The sequence below is a fragment of the Rattus norvegicus genome, chromosome 1 (genome assembly GCF_036323735.1).
Source record: "Rattus norvegicus strain BN/NHsdMcwi chromosome 1, GRCr8, whole genome shotgun sequence".
NCBI classification, from domain to species: domain Eukaryota; kingdom Metazoa; phylum Chordata; class Mammalia; order Rodentia; family Muridae; genus Rattus; species Rattus norvegicus.
The window spans coordinates 270,013,652-270,032,912 of NC_086019.1; the positions used below are offsets into that span (position 1 = coordinate 270,013,652).

Here is a 19,261-nt window from a genome sequence, read left to right on the forward strand (position 1 = left end):
CGGCGCTCACGCTACGTGCCTAGAGACCATCCACCGCCAGGTCGCCCCGGGCTGGCGAACCCCTTGCTGCCCGGAAACAAAGTGCACCTTTGTCAGCGACCTGGCGCGTGTGAGCAGCAGACGGCGGGCAGCGCGGAACCCCAGGGGCGCGCCTTCGCTCGGGTCTCAGCCTCTACACCTGGGCTTCCCACAGCAGCGTCCTGCCTTGGCTTGTGCTTTCCGCTTTCTCGGATCTTGGCGGGACAGGAAAGGGACTCTACGCTCCGGGAGTCGGGGTTCCGCCTTGGCTGAGGCGTTCGAGGCGTTCTTGACTGAGACTGCCTGCCGGCGAGACTGAGCCGCCTGGGCTCAGCGCCATACCGGCAGCAGTCCTGCACCACAGTCCCGGTGCACTACAGCCCCCGCCCCGTCAGACGCCGGACTACAATTCCCTTCATTCCCGGTGTCCAGAGCGCGCGGTGGGTGGTGCTTTCGGGCAGGCGCTTGCGCGGTGCCAGGGCTCGAGCCTAGAGTACCACACCCCCGGGAGGGGAACGAGGGGAGGCTGAAGCATCCGAAGCATTAAAGCATCCGAGGGAGCCGGAGGGGAGGAGAATGGAGTGACAGAGACGCGCGGAGGGTGGGGGGTGGGGGGGAAAGTGTTGAGGGAGGGGGGAGGGGGGACACAGAGGGAGGAAGAAGCGGCGGCGGCGGCTCTTCGGTGCAGAGGGGGAAACTCCGCGGGCTCGTAGAAAGAATAATGCGGTAGCGAGGCAGGCTGCTTGCTCTGGGGTTTGGCAGCAGCGGCGGCAGCTCGAGCAGCGGCAGCGGCATCACCCCAGACGCTGACAGCCCCGCCGGCCGGCTCCCTCACTGACTGCCGACTGTCAATGGAGCTGGAAAACATCGTGGCCAACACGGTCTTGCTGAAAGCCCGGGAAGGTAAGCTCGGGTGGTCCGGTGCTTGCACAGAGCATTCGCCGCGGGCCGGGGTGCGGGTGTCGGGTGACAAGCGGGCGTGCAGGATGCTCGCAGTGAGTTGGTGCGAGGGGTACAGCTTGGAGGTCTGTCGGCAAATATTGAGGGGCTCTTGCTTTTGGGCTCAGAAGATTAGGATTGGGGCAAAGACAGTTGCAGGGACGAGTTAAGATGCTAAAATATCCTCTAGTTTCCAGCTGAACCTTAGAAATCGTGCGGTCTCTGCAGCTGTTGAAAGGGCAGTTGGAAAAGCATTCTTTTAGGAGAGGATAAAAAACGAGCCAATAAAACAGCCTTTAGAGTTGGCCCGGGATGGTTTTAAGAGTGTGAAAACTCACTCTCTCTCTCTCTCTCTCTCTCTCTCTCTCTCTCTCTCTCTCTCTCTCTCTCTCTGTGTGTGTGTGTGTGTGTGTGTGTGTGTGTGTGTTGTGGGATTGGAATTAGCAAAAACCAGTCTTTGCTTGAGTTGATAAAGACTATTGGTGGAAATCATCATCCTCTGGGAAAATTTCTTAGGGAAATCCCGTCGTTGTGTGGAAGGAAGCCTTTTAAAGGCAAAGTAAGATGTTGGGGAATTAGCCAGTGTGTAGAATAATGAAAGGGTGGCTTTACAAGTCACTGAGAAAATAATTAAAAATTTAGGATGGATTGTTGTTATTAACCGTCCCAACTCCCACCCTGAGTTAGATAAGGCTTAGTTATAGGCAAGTGTGCTGCTGTTTAGATATGTTTTGTACGCATCTCAATTTCCTGCGTTTAGCTGTTAGGAAATGGATGGGTAAGATCCTTATTAATACCTTGTACCATGTATTTTGACTTTTGATTCTTGAGTTGAAAAGGTGTGTGTGTGGGGGGTGTGTGTCAGAAACTTCGATGTCCTAAACGGTTTGTGTTGCAGGAATGGAAACATACATATTCAGGAAAATTTGGAATTTATGTAATATCTTATTTGCCAACATTTGGATTCTGGTGTGCAGCCATTCTATAAGAAGGGGGAGGGTTTTTGTTGTTGTTGTTTTGTTGTTATTATTTTCCTTTCCTGGGAGAAGGCTGTATTTAATATTCAGGGTGGACTGAGTAAGGTTTTTCCCCTTTAGAAGGATTCTCTGCAAGTAGCCCAGGAAAATGCCATCCCTACTTCATAATATTTTCATTGAGCCACTTTGATGAATGAAGGAAGACTTTATGGCCAGCAGTAAACAACTGGTGTTTATCCAGTCCTTCCATCACCTCGTGGCTCAGTACATGATGTATAGAGCAACCCACCTTGTCTAGGTTTCAGCAACTCATCTTGGCACTTTCAAATCATTTGTCATCCTAAAACAGGCTTGTTTTGGAAGTTCCCAAAGGAGGCAATTCTCTGAGAACTGAGTAGCGTTTCAGATATTCAGTTCTCCCTCCTCTACTGCCCTTCCACTTAACTCTTTTAGAGGTGGGACTGAAGTTTTTGCCCCCTCACCTCCACTATCCTGACATTTTTGGTGAAGTAGAGCTAGGGAAGCAGTGTCTGGAGGTGAAGAAAGCCCCTTCCTGGGAGATTTGCAGCCTGCCACCTAGTGGTGGGACACAATGGTATAGGTCTCCAGGTTGGACAAATATCCGGGTCTATTCTAAAATTATTTCTTGGGGAATCTCTGGGTATGATTCTATGGGAATCTTTAGTCCTGGAGGCCTTTGCATGTTCCACTGAGTTCTCCTATTGCCCAGCTCCCTAGGATTCTCTACGCTATTATTTATTTATTCTTCCCTCAGCACTGACTTCTTTGCATATGTTTCACTTTGAGTTGTAAAGTTTTTCCCATCTCCAGTTATTGTTCCCACTGTTTTTACTGAAATGAATGTACTGGTTTGTATTTTTGTTTGTCGGGTTAGTATATAGGTTTTTCTGGAGTCTTAGAGAGGAGAGCTGTGGACGAGAAGTATAAGTGGAATGATGGACTCCCATTGGGGCCAAATTACTGTGATTAGACGTGCTCAAGAATGTGCCCTTTGTTTTTTTTTTTCTTTTAAAGTCTTTTCGTTTTCCTATGAGAGTTCAATAGACATCTCCTGGTGAGAAACAGCTTTTAAGAATGCCTTCCAGATGAGAGGGCTTTGCCTGCAAGGAAACAGAGAGATTGACATGTGAGCGATAAATTAATCATGTACATGGAAGCTTCATTTTAAAACTTGTATTTAACTTTTCTCCTTTTATGTCCAAAGAGAGTCTACAATTTAAGTACTTCTATTTAATAAAGGCTGCGACTTTATTAAAGCTTTGAGCTTATCCAAATTAACATGGAGGAGTCTAGAAATAAACACATGTTCTTTTTAAAGTTTTCTACTTAAAGTCATACTGAATTTTAGTAATTCTCCAAATAACCGTATTATTTAGATATTCAGAAATGAATGTTTCAAGAGGTAGAGTTCTTGCCTAGCATTCAAAAGGCCTTGATTTGGTGCCTAGCACTATTTTTCTATTCGTGTAAAAGGAAAGAAGGAAAGGAAAAAAAGGGGTAGTGGTGGTGGGAATTGAGGAAGGGAGGAAGAGAAAGATAAAAGAAAGAAAAAAGCTAGGGTTTAGTGTTTGCCTAGTAGGCACCAAAACCCTTGGGTTCGATCACTATCAGGGAAAAAACTGTGTGTGGTTGCACCGGATATCAATCCATTGCTTGGGAGGTAGAGACAGATAGATCCTAAATTCAGGGTCAGCAGACCTGTCTTGGAGTTCATGTCCAAGTTTAATATGAGATCCTATTAAAAAATAGAGAGAAAAGAAAGAAAGGGGGTTGGGGATTTAGCTCAGTTGTAGAGCGCTTGCCTAGGAAGCACAAGGCCCTGGGTTTGGTCCCCAGCTCCGGAAAAAAAAAAAAAAAAAAGAACCAAAAAAAAAAAAAAAAAAAAAAAAAAAAGGAAGAAAAATCCCAGCCAGGTTAGTGAAGTAACTAAGATATATTTTGTAGTACATGGAAGGCAAGCAAACCTCAAAGCATCAAGTTGTCTAAAATGTGGGTTTTTTTTTTTTTTTTTTTGAGCTGAGGACCGAAACCAGGGCCTTAACTCTACCACTGAGCTAAATCCCCAACCCCTAAAATGTTTTAAAGCACTTTGAAGATTCTTTTGAATGGTTACAGATGAGAAATATAATTGGTGAATGTGAAATTTAAGCAAGTTCTCTTCCCAAAATACATTGTAAACAATTTTAAATGTGGCTTTCAAGTAAAAGTCACATTTGTTCCAAAGAGTACAAACCTTAAAGAAAGATGGACATACTTTGTGAATGTGGTAAAGTGATTTGTCCATATGTGAGTACCCTTCGGACCCGAGACAAGGTTTATATGCTGCCTACACTGACCTTAAACTCCCAACCTTGCTGACCTTGAATTTTTGGCGTTCTTTCCTTCACTTCCCAAGTGCTGGGATTTACAGATCTATGCTCACATTTCTTTTGCTTAAATAGTGAAAGTTTATTAAAAGTGAGAGTGAAAAGCTGGACACTTGTAGTAATGCACATCTTTAATCCCAGCACGCAAGAGGTAGGCTAGTGGTCTCTGAGTTTGAGGTCTCCCTGGTTTTCATGGAGGGTTCTAGGCTAGCCAGGGATATGTCTAGTGAGACGGTGAGACGTGAGACGTTGTCTCAACCAACCAACCAGCCAACGAAACAAAGAAACGAATGAATTTGTTTCCTCTTTTCTTGTTCTTCCTCCTTTTTCTTTTTTATTCTTTTTTGAGATAGAATATCACTGTGTATCTCTCCTAATTGACTATGTAGATCAGGTTGGCCTCACAGAGATCTGCCTGCCCCTGAGTTCCACCTTTGTGATAGTTGTTTTGAGGTTTCTTTATTTGTACGTTTTGATGTAGATGAGTGCTCGATTTGCCTGCATGACAGAAGAGAACATCAAATCTCATTACGGAGGGTTGTGAGCCACCACGTGGCTGCTGGGAATTGTACTCAGGACCTCTGGAAGAGCAGCCAGTGATTTTAACCACTGCTGAGCCAACTTTTCGGTTGTTTTGAAATAACAAAATAATGGTAATCTAATTTCAAAATGCTAAACCTACTGAAGTGTATATGTCTTGATTGTATGAGAAAACATCAGGTTAGTTTTGACCTCTCATAGGAATTAAGCTTTCCTAAGAAATAGTTAAGGAACAAAGAAATAAGTTGAGACAAAATTCATGCCAATTTATGAAAATGAGCTAAGAGATTAAGCATTTAATGAAAAGGGACTAAGACCCAAGTCTTCTATCTATTTGCATTTCAGAATCTCAGAAAATTGGCAGGCAAGCTCTTGTTGAAATATTGGTAGTGAGTGAGATTCTTTGCAGAATGCCTTTTGTATATTTCTTTTTGTTTTTTTTTTTTGCAGTAAAAGTTTTCCTTCCTTCCTTCCTTCCTTTCTTCTTTCCTCCCTCCCTCTCTCCCTCTGTCCTCCCTCCCTCCCTTCCTTCCTTTCTTTTTCTCTCTTACAGTCTAGATTTGTTGTATTGCCATGGAGCATCACTGGTGGGAGGAATATTTACAAGAAATTACCTTTCCTTTCTTCACAGGCTAGCTTCATAGCTCTGTCTGATTACAAAGGTTTCAGAAGAACTGGGCATATATCCTTGCTCTTGAGGCCAGGAAGCACTGGGACAGAATGACTCTGCTATTTATCACAATTTCTGAAAACCGGACTGTACAAGAAAATTTTCCTAGATAAGGCTGTGACTTTTCGCCTGTATCTGTCTGATGATCAAGATTAGGGGCCTAGGAGAAGGTGAACTTGGGGCCTGGGAGAGGCCAGGGAGGCTAGCAGGAGGAAAGGAGCCAATGTCTTGAGGTGGAAGAAGTTGTGTTTTGCCTTTGCTAGGCTTGGCATTCCATGGTAGATTAGAAGCCTGCTTTCCCCTTGAGTCCTTAGTTCCTCATGCTGGAGCTGGAACATGGTTGGGCTAAGATGTCAGAAGATTGGGTATTTCTGAAAGTTGTAGTCCACCACAGCTCTGAGGAGAGACAGAGCTACCCAAAGCTTCTCTCTTTGATCTGAGGAGTCAGAAGAGTGATAGCTTTCTTTCTGGCAGCTGGCGTGTGTGAAAGCAGCCTGGCCTATTAAACACAATGCTGTTAAGCTGTTAAATGAAACTGCCTCTTCTTGTAGCTTCCTTTTCAATATCTACAACATAGAGATAGAGAAACCAAAAGCAACATTCAGAAGGCCTGGCTTTCCAACAGAAGATTTTCAGATGATGATTGTGCTTCATCTAGCTGCCTGTTTTTATAAGCATCAGATAAAGGCCCACAAGACTCTCATCTTTCAGTAGTTTAGATGCTGCTTGTCAGATTCTAAACTCTAAAAGATCCTGATCTTTCAGTACCCAAACCAATTCTTGCCTAAGTGATGTCTTTAAAAGCCAGAGCTCTTGTAGTGGCTTGCTAAATGATGGCCTTTGGGCCTGCATTGCAGGCTTTAAGAAAGCCCAAGTGGGTTTCAGAAATGTTCTACACATGACCACATTTGCTTTTTCCAAGCAAGCACTATTCAGCTCTCAACCCATTCCTGGGAACTATCAACATTCTTAGGAAACCATCTAGGCCTGTGGGCAATATTTAACGTTAATATTTGTTGCCAATGAATATGTGATTTAAGATAAAACATAATACCTAGACTTTTTTCTTTTTTGACACATTTGCCTGGGATTCTCTGTGTAGCCCAGGCTGGCCTCAAGACTAGCAGCATCCTCTTGCTTCAGCTTCTGAAGTGCTGAAATTACAGGTGCGAGCTACCATACCTGGTTATAATATCTAGACATTCCTAATGAAAAAGTGATATCGTTGAGATTTATTTTTAGAAAGTGAAGACAGTATTGTTCATTTAACTACCACTCAGACACCAGAGGACACATTTCATCTGTATAAACCATGCTACTTTTTAAAAAAGAATAGTCTCTTCCTGGTTGAATCCTCCACCTATTCTCATTAAAGAAAGAAGTTCTTTAATTGTTTTCTGAACTCTTACAAGAGTAATATTGGTGTGTTCATTCACTCATCAATGGCTTTTTAAAAAAGATTTTGTTTATTTTATTTATATGAGTATGCTGTAGCTGTCTTCAGACACATCAGAAGAAGGCTTCAGACCCCATCACAGATGGTTGTGAGCCACCGTGTGATTTTTGGGAATTGAACTCAGGACCTCTGGGAGAGCAGTTAGTGCTCTTAACCATTGAGCCACCTCTCCAGCCCCATCAATGGAATTTTGATGGATCCTTGGCAGAAGTGATACTTTGGATGTCAGCCTTGGATAGATGCATTTAAAGATGGACTAAAAAGAGACAACTGGGTGAAGTGTGATAGTGCATTCCTTAAATTTCTGCACACTGGAGGCAGAGTCAGACATGTGTCTGAGGTAGAGGCCAGTTTGGTCTATGTAGCGAGTCAGGCTAGTGACATAGTGAGACCCTGTCTCAAATAAAACAAAAGCAAAACAAAACAAAAATCAATTTGAGCACATGGTTTACTTTCATTTATTCGTTTTTGGTGGTACCTGGGATTGAAATCAGAGTCTTATGCTTTTTAGGCATATACTGTACCACTGAGATATGCCTCAACCTTTTTTAGCCTCTTTAAACTAGAAAATTAGATATGAACAGGGCTGGATGTTTTCTTTCCCATAAAAATTTGAAGCTGGTTAGGGCATCAGTTCCGTAGCTCCATGAACTTTGTGGCGCCTAGACTTTGGACAATGGCCTGAAGGATGCATATGTAATTTAAAAATGATGTGTACCAGGTGAGGCTTGTGTCTGTAAGAATTGCCATGAATTGGAGACCAGCCTACAGTACAGAGTAAGATTCTGTCTTAAAACACACACACACACACACACACACACACACACACACACACACCTAAACAATTCAAGTTTATTCGTGAGAGAAGGGTTTGAATCTAGAAGTAAACTGCTGATTTTCTAGGGTGTGGTGCTTTTTCATCAGGATCGGTGTTGTGCACGCCTTTTTTTCAGTACTGGTTTACATCGAGAGTTTCGGGGCTGTACAAGAAAGCCTGTCTCAAACAAGCAGACAACAAACCAAACAAACAAAACCAGCTCTTTCAGATGGAAACCACCAAAAAAAAAACAAAAACAAAAACAAAAACAAAAACAAAAAAAACAACAAAACAAAACAAAAAAACCCAAAAACAAAACAAAAACAAAAAAAACCAAACAGGTTTTCCTGTTGCAGTTCAGGATTGAAAAGACAGAGGCTGCCCTCCTTTGTGGACTTCTGTTGGGACTGGGTTATATGCTTTGACACGGAACCGAAAGGGAGACGAAGGAGGGGGTGGGCTGCCCAACTCCAGGTAGCTATGTAGAACTTGGGACTGACTCAGTTTACTTACTTTAGGAATGGAGATAGTGGTAATGGTGATCCACCGTATTCCCCCACTTCCCTTCATTTATTGGGAAATTTACCTAAATTGTACATCTGTCCTTCCTAATTTGAATGAAAGAGTATGGTATAAACACATAGAACCCAATGTTCCTTTCGTCTATTAAAATTATTTTCATTATGTGATAACATCTTACTATGTAGCTCAGACTGACCTTAAACTCATGATCATTTTCCCTCGGCTTCCCAAGTATTGGGCTTACAGTTATGTACGACCATCCCATGCCCGGCTCCATGTTCTTTCTTGAAATTTCTAGTGTGAGTATATATTGAAAAGCCATTTTTTCCAAGAGGGGGGAAAATATGTTTTGTAAGGTGTCTTAGTGACTGTTCTGTTGCTGTGAATTGACACTGTGAGCAAAGCAGTTTATAAGAGAAAGCATTCAATTGGGTCTTGCTGACAGTTTCAGGGGACAGGTCAATGACTGTCATAGTAAGTATAGCAGGCAAGCATGGCACTGAAGCCGTAGCTAACAATTTCCTTTTTATTTTATTTTATATTTTTTTGTGACAGACTCTCTAGCTGTCCTGGAACTCACTATGTAGTAGACAAAGCTGTCCTCATATTTACAGAGCTCTGCCTGCTTCTGCCTCCTAAATGTTGAGATTAAAGGCGTGTTCCTGGCAAGAGCTCACATTTTATCCACAAGCAGAAGGCCCAGAGCCTAAACTTGGCTATGGACTTTTGAAACCTCAAAGTACATACATGATCCAGGTCATCTTTTTTAAGGCTGCATCTTATAATCCTTCCTAAGCAGTCCACCAACTAGGGACCATATATTCAAATATGGGGACCATTCTCAGACCTTCACTCAAAGACAAAAGAAAAAAAAAAAGAAACTTACTTAGATGTGATTACAAAGATGTGATCTAAAATGAGAGTGAAAAACAGGCAAAGCAATTTGAAGTGTTTTCACTCTTCCCAACAGACTGGACTGAGAATAAAAAGAAGATGAAGATGTCAAAGTTAGACTGATTGGGACTACATCCCAGTGATTTTTCCCTAAAGACCATTTCTCCTAAGGTTTGAAACCTTTTAAACAGTAACTCAGATGAAGCATACCTGCATAGGAAGGAAAGCATTTGAAACAGTAAGAGAATTAGTTACTTTTTCTTTCTTGTCTGAAGCCAGGAACTCTATTTAAAATGGTGCCAGGGTTAACTGGGAACATCCTCTTGACAGACACTCACAAATCAGGCCACTTTTGATTGGGTTCTCTGTGGCTCTAGAAACTTGTAATCTCTGGAAGATCAATATTTTTTAAAAAGGCAAGAGTGAACCTCTAAGGACAGCTTCCCGCGTCTGTTCGGAGAGCAAAAGGAAGCTAGGCAGTGGTTGTGCATGTCTTTAATTCTTGTACTTTGGAGGCAGAGGCAGGCAGATCTCCGAGTTCGAGACCAACCCAGTCTACAAAGTGAGTTCCATGACAGCCGGGGTTACACAGAGAAACCCTATCTGGAAAAGCAAAAATAAAATAAAAACCAAAACACAGTAAATAAACAAGTTTAAAAAAAACCCCAGAAAGCAAAAGGAGATAAGCATATAAGAACATTCCAACCTAGTTAAGTGGCAGAACCCTGCTTTCTGTCTGCCTATGTTTCCAGAAGAAACTCCTGGCTTGATGTTTTGGGAAATCAAGAAAGGATGTCACTAGCTCAAAGTCACTTGAGCTGTGGACTTTGCAACAACTCCAAGTAGGACCCACCGTGTTCCTAAATAAATCTTTCTTTTCTTCTGTGAAATGTGAACAAAAAACCAGACTGATATTTTTGTTTGTTTGGTTGGTTGGTTGGTTGGTTGATTGGTTTCTCCGTGTAACCCTGGCTGTTCTAGAACTCAGCTCCAACTCAGAGATCCACCTTCGGAGTGCTGGGATTAAAGACTATCACTGCCCTGGCTCAGACTGACTTCTTGGGATGGTATATTTCTTTTTGTTCCCTAGCTGATGTGGGCCTACCCTGTTCCAACTCTCCCCAGCATACCTTTCTTACTTCTTAGGTCATGCTTGACTCTGGACTCTGCCTGAGGGTGACATCTTAGACATATGCTCAGGTTCCTACAGCTTTTTTTAATGCAAAAGTGGAGGCTAGAGAGAAGGAGGTGGGTCCCCTCTCTCCTTTCTGAAGTTGGAGCATGAAGTAGCCTTTCCTTCAGCAAAGTTATTGCAGGGTTAATCCCCTTTGTATTCTTCAGCATTAACTTTATGAATAATTGCATCCAGAGTTCTTGTCAGTCTCTTTCTCTCCTCCTCCTCTTCCTCCTCCTCCTCCTTCTCTCTCTCCCTCTCTCTCCTTCCCCTCTCTCTCTCCCTGCTCTCCCCATTTCTTCCTCTCTCTTTTCCAGTTTTTCTATCTCTCCCTCCCCCTCCCTTCTCTCTCTCCCCCTCTCACCCTCCCTTCCCCCTCCCTTCCCCTCCCTCCTCTCTCTCTTTATCTCTCCCCATTTCTTCCTCTCTCTTTTCCAGTCTTTCTGTCTCTCCCTCCCTCCTCCCTCCCTCCCTCTCTTTCTTTCCCTCTCTCTGCATGCGTGTGTTATTCGTTGCTATCAACTTGGAATCCTAGCCAGAAGCAGTGTGATGTTGCTGCTTAATAATGAGGGGACAGGAGGCCATGCTTTTGCCTTTGATTGGTATTGAAGTGCAGTTCTGAATTTATCTGTCTCAGGCAGGGGAAAGGTGAGGAATTACCCACATATAGGACAGAGGGAGCTTGGCCAATGTAATTGGCCTGTGTAGTTGATAAAGGGTGTTGTGCAACATCTCATGAAATGGAATTCCATCTTGGTTGAATCTTGGCAGCTCTTTTGAAGTAGAAACAGACTGAAGAAGGGTCAAGAAGGGGCCAGGAAAAGCAGCTTCAAGAGCTGATACTGAAATATGTTCCGCTTTGTCCAAATGTTGTTATTAATATGCCTAGATCAAGTACATTAGGTCATGCAAACAACATCCATGAGAGGCAACCAAGCTCTAGGAGTAGTGGGGAGTGGAGTGAGCCTAAGAATTGGGATGTTGACTTCATCAGTATAGGTCACCGTAATGTCCTCCTTATCTCAGGGATTGGGTATTGTAGATGGATATCCATAGGCCTGCATTCATAGTGTGTGTGTGTGTGTGTGTGTGTGTGTGTGTGTGTGTGTGTGTGTGTAGGGGATGATGGTATCCGAGGGTGTGTCTGCAGCATCATTGGTGTGCAAAGGAATTTCCAGATTAAGTTATGGTGCTGTGTCTCTGTTGTGGGAAGGAGAACTGGAGAGTAGAGACCCTAAAGGAAACAGGTGGTGGGAATAGCTTGCTGTACAAGATGAGGACTGGACTTCCAGAAATCCATGTGAAATGATGAAAAGCTGGCTGAATGGACTTGTGCTCACTGATTAGGTCTTGGGCTCACTGCTTAGCCTGCCGAATTTCGATTATGAGTTCCAGGACAGGAAGAGTCGCTGACAGACAGGCATGATGGCACACACCTTTAATCTCAGCATTTGGGAGGCATAGGCAGGTGGATCTTTATGAGTTGGTGGCCAGCCTGTTCCACACAGAGAGTTCCCGGCCAGCCAGGGCTGCGCTACATATTGAGACCCTGTCTTCAAAACAACAAAAGCAGGGTAGATGGGACCTGAGATTGACCCAGTGTACAGGTGTGGGGACACACACACACACACACACACACACACACACACACACACACACACCCCACAACGATTCCATATCACAGCACAGTAGATGATAAATTAAGAAATGTTTCAGCATAGAAAAGAAAGATTACATAAGGGTGGAGGACCAATAGGAAAATGTTTTTCAAATGTTTGTCTTAACTGTGAAAAATGTTTGGCAAACTCACCCTTCCCCCTGAGTTGGAAGCAGTTTGTTTTAGTTGTTTTCCCAGAAATAAATATTTGCATTCAAGCAAATGTTCGAGGCAAATAGTTTCCCCTAGTTCTGAGGCTGTATTCCTTGAAGATGCTTCATGCTAACCCCATCCCTCTTTTGGCCATATCAGAGGTAGCTTAGGATGTGTTCGTCACATGTATTTCATGTCACGGAAGAATTGAGACTGAGCAGAAAGGAAAGAAAATAGGAAGCGAGGCAGTGATTCTTCTAGACATAGGATGGCAGAGACCTGGTATTTGAAGGATGCCTTTCTACTCACGGGCTGGGAGGCTGGATCCAATTAAGACAAGGAAAATGTATGCTAACTTAGAGGAAAAAGTTCTAAACAGGCAGTTCTGTAATCTCTCTGAAGAGAGGGAGGCTAGCATGATGAAGTTTTATGGATGATGCCAAGCCCTGTGATATATAATAATTAGTAACCACCAGTTACTCCACCACATACTCATTCCCCAAACCACTAACCACTGCCTGGGATGGAGTGCACTGACCCTAGATACTTGCTCCAGATGTTTTCCCATCAGTAGTATCCAATTAGAGGGAGTAAACAAATAAACAAATACAAAACAAAGCTGGACTTTGTGGCACATGTCTTTAATCCCAAGATTTGGGAGGCAGAGGCACTTAGATCTCTGTAAGTCTGAGGCCAGCCTACAAAGATGTAGGACAGCTGGAGCTACATAGTGAGAACCTGTCTTGAACAAACAAATAAAAAAACCCGAAACCAAACTAAATGTATAAGAAAAAAAAATACCCCCCCCCCCCAAATCTCAAAGCTTAAAAGGTAGCAAAATGTCAATTCAGGAAGGAGAAGCTGGATATCCGGAGATGGCTGAGCATGTTAGTAAGGGGAGGGTAAGTCTTTGGATACTGTTGAAGTGCACCTGTTGGGTTACTCTTCAGTAATTGTCAGAATACTGATGCTTGTTTGGTGTTCTGGTTCTTTTTTTGTCAGTTTAGAAACATTTCAGGCTACGTGTGTGTTCTTTGGTTGGTAGTTCAGTTTCTGAGAGCTCCCCTGGGTGTATCCCCACCCTGATGCATTCACTTTCTGTAGGATTTGTTGCATCCTGTCTCTCTGAGGCCAGACACGGCAGCCCTCTGCTACATAAGTACTGGGGGCCTGGGACTAGCTCATTTATGCTCTTTGGTTGGTGGCTCAGTCTCTGGGAGTTCTTGGGTACAGGTTAGTCGACTCGGTTGGTCTTTCTGTGGGGTTGCCATCTCTTTGAGGGCCTTTAGTCCTTCCCCTAACTCTTCCACAGGGATCTCTGAACTTTGCCCAGTGTTTGTCTGTGGGTATCTGCATCTGTCTCAATCAGCTGCTGGGGAGAGCCTCTCAGAGGGCCGCTCTGCTATGCAAGCACAACATAGCATCATTAACAGTGTGAGAGATTGGTACCTGCCCATGGTGGGTCTCAAAGTGGGCCGATCTCTGCTCAGCCATTCCCTTCAATCTCTGTTCTATCTTTGACCTTGCATTTCTTTTAGATAGGAGCAATTTTGGGTAGAAAGTTTTGTAGGTGGGTTGGTGGATGTCCCCATCCCTCCACTAGGGGTCCTGTCTGACTACTTGAGGTGGTCTCTTCGGGTTCCGTATCTCCACGTTTGGGTATTTTGGCTAAGGTCACCTACACTGAGTTCTGGGAGCCTCCCCCATCTCAAGTCTCTGGGACTTTCTAGAGATTTCCCCCACCCTCCAACCCTGGCAGCTGCATATTTCCACTCATCCTTCTGGCCATCTGGGCCTCTCCTACATACCCCTCCCCATACTTAATCCTGCTCCCCCTTTCCCCTCCCCCCCTTCCTCCCTCTGTCTCCCATGACTGTTTTGTTCCCCCTTCTAAGTGGGATTTAAGCATCCTCACTTGGGCCTTCCCTCTTATTTAACCTCTTTGGGCCTGTGGGGTATAAAGGGTCCTGGCACATAAGCAGCAGATGTGCAGCTCAGTCTCCATGTGGGACCTCCAATAACTGGAGCACAGGCTCTTCCTAAAGCTGTAGCCTCACTGTGGTATCCATTCCCCAGCAGGCCCAACAGGGCTGTCTTGTCTGGCCTCTATGGGAGAAGATGTGCCTAATCCTGTAGAGACTTGATGATGGATGCACCAGGGTAGGGAGATGTGTGTGTGTGTGTGTGTGTGTGTGTGTGTGTGTGTGTGTGTGTGTGTGTGTCCTCTCAAAGGCAAAGGTGAGAGAGGATAGGGGTGGACCTCTTCAAGGGGGACTGGGAGGGGGCCACCATTTGGGATGGAAAGAAAAGAAAAGAAAGAAAGAAAATAAAAAAAGTCAGGAATGCTTGCCAGGAAGAGAGGGTTTAAAGTGTTCAGGCTGCATCAAGTTCTTCCTCATTAAGTGAACCTTGTCTGCTCTCCATGGGCCTCTGTGCACTAAGTGCCTTCCTAGAATAGAGAAGGGGGAGGAAGCAGAGTTTTGTGTCTTAGGCATCATTATAGCCTCTGAGGGAAGATGACAGCAGACAATGGGCATATCCTTTCCAAGAAGTCAACCCAGACATTTACACTGTTGTTGTTATTATTTGTGGTGTGTGTGTGTGTGTGTGTGTGTGTGTGTGTGTGTGTACCATGTGGAAGACAGAGGACAACTAACTTAGCTGAGTACTCTTCTTCTAACATGTGGGTCCTGGAAATTGAACTTAAGTTGTCAGGTTTTTTGGTGACCCATGGAGACATTTCCAGAGCCCAGTGTATCCTCTTTCTAAAGCAGCCTGTGATGGCTAATGTGTGGTGTGAGCTTGATAGGATGTAGAATCATCTAGGAGATAAATTGCTAGGAATATCTGTAAGGAGGTTTCTAGGTTAGATTAAATGAGGTGGGAAGACCTGCCTACTGTGAATGGTCCTATGTCCTGGGCTGGGAAAGTGAGCTGAGTACCAGCATTCCTCTCTTGGTTGCCTGATTGTAGTGCACTGTTATCAGCTATGTTTCGTTCCTGCTACCATGACTTACTCCCAAGACGTTCTACTGAACTATGAGCCAAAATTAATCCCTCATACACAAAGCTTTGGGTTTAATCCCCAGTGCCACATAAAATTGGATGTAGTAACACACTTGAAATTCCCCAATTGAGGAGGTAGAGGCAAGGCGGTTAGAAATTCAAGGTTACTCTTAGTTACACAGCAAGCTTGAGACCAATTTGGACTATTATAAGGTCCTCAAATTTGAGACTAACCTGGACTATGTAAGATCTCCTTAACAAACAAGCAAACAACAAACTCCTAAGCCCACAAGTTGTGTTTGTCAGGTGTTTTAAGAGCAATGAGAAAAGTAATGAAGATACTATTTAGAAATTACTAAGCCCAGTTGGACAGAATTGTTGCATGCTTTTAATCCTAGCACTTGGAGTGGTGGGTAGCCAGGTCATCTCTGAATAGAGATCCTCCTGGTCTATAAAGCAAGTTCTAGGATAGCCAGGGCTACACAAAGAAAACCTGTCTTGAAAAAACAACAAACAAACAAACCCAATTACCAAGTTCTTTTTGACCTTTTTTTTTTCCGGTTCATCTTTACTGTTTCACGAATCCTGTGATTTACTCTTCTCCATCCTTACAGATAAAGTTCTGAGGCTCAAGAGGTAAATTATTTATGCCAGAACACGCAGCTAGTTCAGAGACTGTGCCTCCATGTCAGATTCTCTTTCAGTATTGTCACAGCTGCCATCCTCAGTCACCTGGCTAGCTGTTCAGGACGTCATTGCTACCCTACACGGGGCATTAAACACTGAATGGAGTGTACAGTTGGGACTCACTGTGCAATAGGAGCCATTCCAACTCAGTCTTAAGGTTTTAGACAATATTTGCTTTCTCATGAAAATTTAAGCGAGGGAAAACATTGATGAGGAATTAAACTGTATAGGAGAATAATCTCTGCTGCCAGTCCCATCACACAGGCTACTCAGAGGTGACACTAGGTCGCTTTTAATTTATTTTAAAAATTTTTATGTGTGTGTACTTGTCTTGTATGAGTGTATATATGTAAGTCAGAGGTCAACCTGGAGTGTCTGTCATTCTTCAGGCACCATCCACCTTGAATTATTTTTAAACACATTTTTAAAAATATATTTTTATTAAGATTTATTTATTTTATTCTGTGAGTACACTGTTGCTCTCTTCAGACACACCAGAAGAGGGTGTTAGATTCCATTATAGATAGTTGTGAGCCACCATATGGTTGCTGGGAATTGAACTCAGGACCTTTGGAAGAGCAGTCAGTGCTCTTAACCATTGAGCCATTGCTGTAGCCCCTACGTTGGTTTTTAAAACAGGGTCTTGAGCTAGTTTGGAACTCATTAAGTAGGCTGGCTGTCCAGAAACACGGTGATCCCCTTGTCTCTGCCTCCCAAGCCCTGGGATTATTAGTGTGTGCCACTGTTACTGGCTATCTATCATCCATCCATCCACCCACACACCTACCCACCCCCACCCACCCATCCATCCAGGGCCTTTCTATGTGGCTCTAGCTGTCCATCCTGGAACTTCTGAGTTCCAGGCTGGTCTCTGGGTCTTCACTGCTAGTGTGCGATTATGCCTGGCCTTTACTGGCTTTTTAAAAAATGGAATCTGGGGATTGAATGCCAGTCCTCATATTTGCGAGGTAAATACTTTATAGATGAAGTTACCTCCCAGACCCTTCCCCAAAGGCAGTTTTTAGGTGGCCATGTTCCCAGCCTTGTACATAGACACATGAGTAGGAACATGGAGATATTATTTCATGCAATGGTTCCTCCCATTCACGCTGTTCTGCAGTTGTTTTCAGTCAACAGCATGTGGCAGAAGCATCTCATTCTGTTTTTACAATATCTCATGAAATGAATGGGTTGGGAAAAATTGTCTTCAGAATCTGGGTGTTTCAGTGGGGTGCTGGGTATATTCTAATAGACCCTTAAGGGTTATCCAGTTCTGAAGACATGCCTTTCACTAATTTTTTATCTAACCCCTCAATTTGGATTTTCCAAATTTAAAGCATCAGTAGTGTAGGGATAGCTTACCTATTGTGTCTTTCTGTGCTTTAAAGACTTGTCTTTATCCCCCCTCCCTTGGGAATATTTTCCTCTCCTGTGGGAAGAGGTGTTGTAATTTCTGTAATAGAGTTAAGTGACCTGAGGGTTGTTTGAAGCATATTTTCTTTCTTTTTTTTTTTTTTTTTTTTGGTTCTTTTTTTCGGAGCTGGGGACCGAACGCAGGGCCTTGCGCTTCCTAGGTAAGCGCTCTACCACTGAGCTAAATCCCCAGCCCCGAAGCATATTTTCTTATGAGACAGGAAAGTGATATATGTGATGTGACATTTTTGAGAGCATTGGGATTTAACATTTGCTTGTATGTGTTTTTTTTTTTTTTTTGGTTCTTTTTTTTTTTTTTTTTTTTTTCGGAGCTGGGGACCGAACCCAGGGCCTTGCGCTTCCTAGGCAAGCGCTCTACCACTGAGCTAAGTCCCCAACCCCTTGTATGTGTTTTTTTAAAGATTTATTTATTTATTTATTTATTTATTTATTTATTTATTTATTTATTTTATATATAAGTATACTGTAGCCATCTCTCCAGCCCTTTCGCCTTTGTTTAATCAATCATCTCTCCTCTCAGTATTCAAAGCTTGGATTAGAGAAGTCAAGGTTGAGTTAAAAGACTACTTGTCCATGACTCTTGCGTGTGTAAACAGACAGAAAATTGAAGCTTGGAAAACAGAACCACAGCTTTTATTTCATTTTATTTGTGTGTGTGTGTGTGTGTGTGTGTGTGTGTGTGTGTGTGTGTGTGAGAGAGAGAGAGAGAGAGAGAGAGAGAGAGAGAGAGAGAGAGAGAAGGGAGAAGGAGAGGGAGAGGAATAGAATACCTATTACACTATTACAGCAGGTCAGCAGGTGGTTCTGATAAGAGGATAGAGGATAATCTTCTCCTTTGAGGCCTCTTGTTTTTGCTGTACTGTGTACTCTAGCTTAGCTGGCCCGTGAACTTCATTGCCTCTCATCTTGCAGTACAGAGATTACAGGTGTCTGCCGCTGCACCCGTCTTTTTTAAGTGGATTCTGGGGATTTGATTGAGATCGTTAGGCTTGTGTTACCTATCAAGTCATCTTCCTGTCCCTGGACCTATAGCTTTTCATGGTGGTCTATCATATAGGCAGAGATTTACTGTGTAGCCCAGGGTAGCCTTGAATTCTACATAGCAGTGGCAGGCTTTGAATGTGCAATGCTTTTGCTTCAACTTTCAAAATACAGGCATGTGCTACCACATCCAGTTTATTTTTCTCACCTTTGATCATCACTACCATCCTGTGAAGCAAACTTGGGACCTATGTTGGGCTGTGTGGTGATATGTGCCTTTAATCCCAGCACAGGGCTTGGGATGGGATAAGCAGGGCAATAGGTAGGTGGATTTCTGAGTTTGAGGCTAGTCTGGTCTACAGAGTGAGTTCCACGACAGCCAGGGCTACACAGAGGGCTTCACTGTCTCAAAAAACAACCCAAGTAAGGACGGAAACCAAGCTTAGAGAGGTAAAGTGACTTTCTAGGCTCACATAGCTGGGATGCTCCCTTCTTTCTCTAGTGCAGGGGTTTTCAACCTGTGAATTGAGATCCCTTAGAGGGTTGAATGACCTTTTCACAGATTTCATCTAAGACCATCAGAAAGCACATATAATTATTATTGTAGAGGGAATTGTAAACCAGCAACATGGCTGCTCAGGCAAGGGATCACATCCAAAGACTTTCTGATTGAAAGGCCATATACCTATAATCCCTCTGGCTGAATGGGGACACACCTGAGTACACACCTTTAATCCCAAACAATGATATCTAATTGAGGGGCAGAAAATGTGATGAATCAGAGAAATAATGAGTCAGAGATGGGAAATGCCCAACTCTCATGGGAACAGCACAGCAAAGAGGCTATTTAAGGGCAGCACAGTAAGAGAGAGTAGTCAGTTGGGAGTCAGTGCAGTGAGTGCAATGCAATGGAGTTGAGTTTGTGAGTTCATGAAGTTCAGTGCAGGTC

General features: G+C 43.6%; 1 protein-coding gene across 6 annotated transcripts in view; it reads left to right on the forward strand.

Moving 5' to 3' along the window:
* The first annotated feature begins 662 nt into the window (after nt 1-662).
* Nucleotides 663-19,261, forward strand: part of Grk5 (G protein-coupled receptor kinase 5) — a 193,981-nt gene continuing 175,382 nt past the window's right edge. For 2 of the 6 annotated variants that reach the window (XM_039088810.2, XM_039088806.2), the window contains exon 1: nt 667-921. In XM_039088810.2, coding sequence (XP_038944738.1) covers nt 870-921 — 52 coding nt within the window. In that variant the 5' untranslated portion in view covers nt 667-869. Of the gene's footprint in view, nt 922-19,261 lie in introns of all 6 variants that reach the window. The other 4 variants (XM_039088820.2, XM_039088800.2, XM_039088827.2 and 1 more) reach the window with 4 other exon arrangements.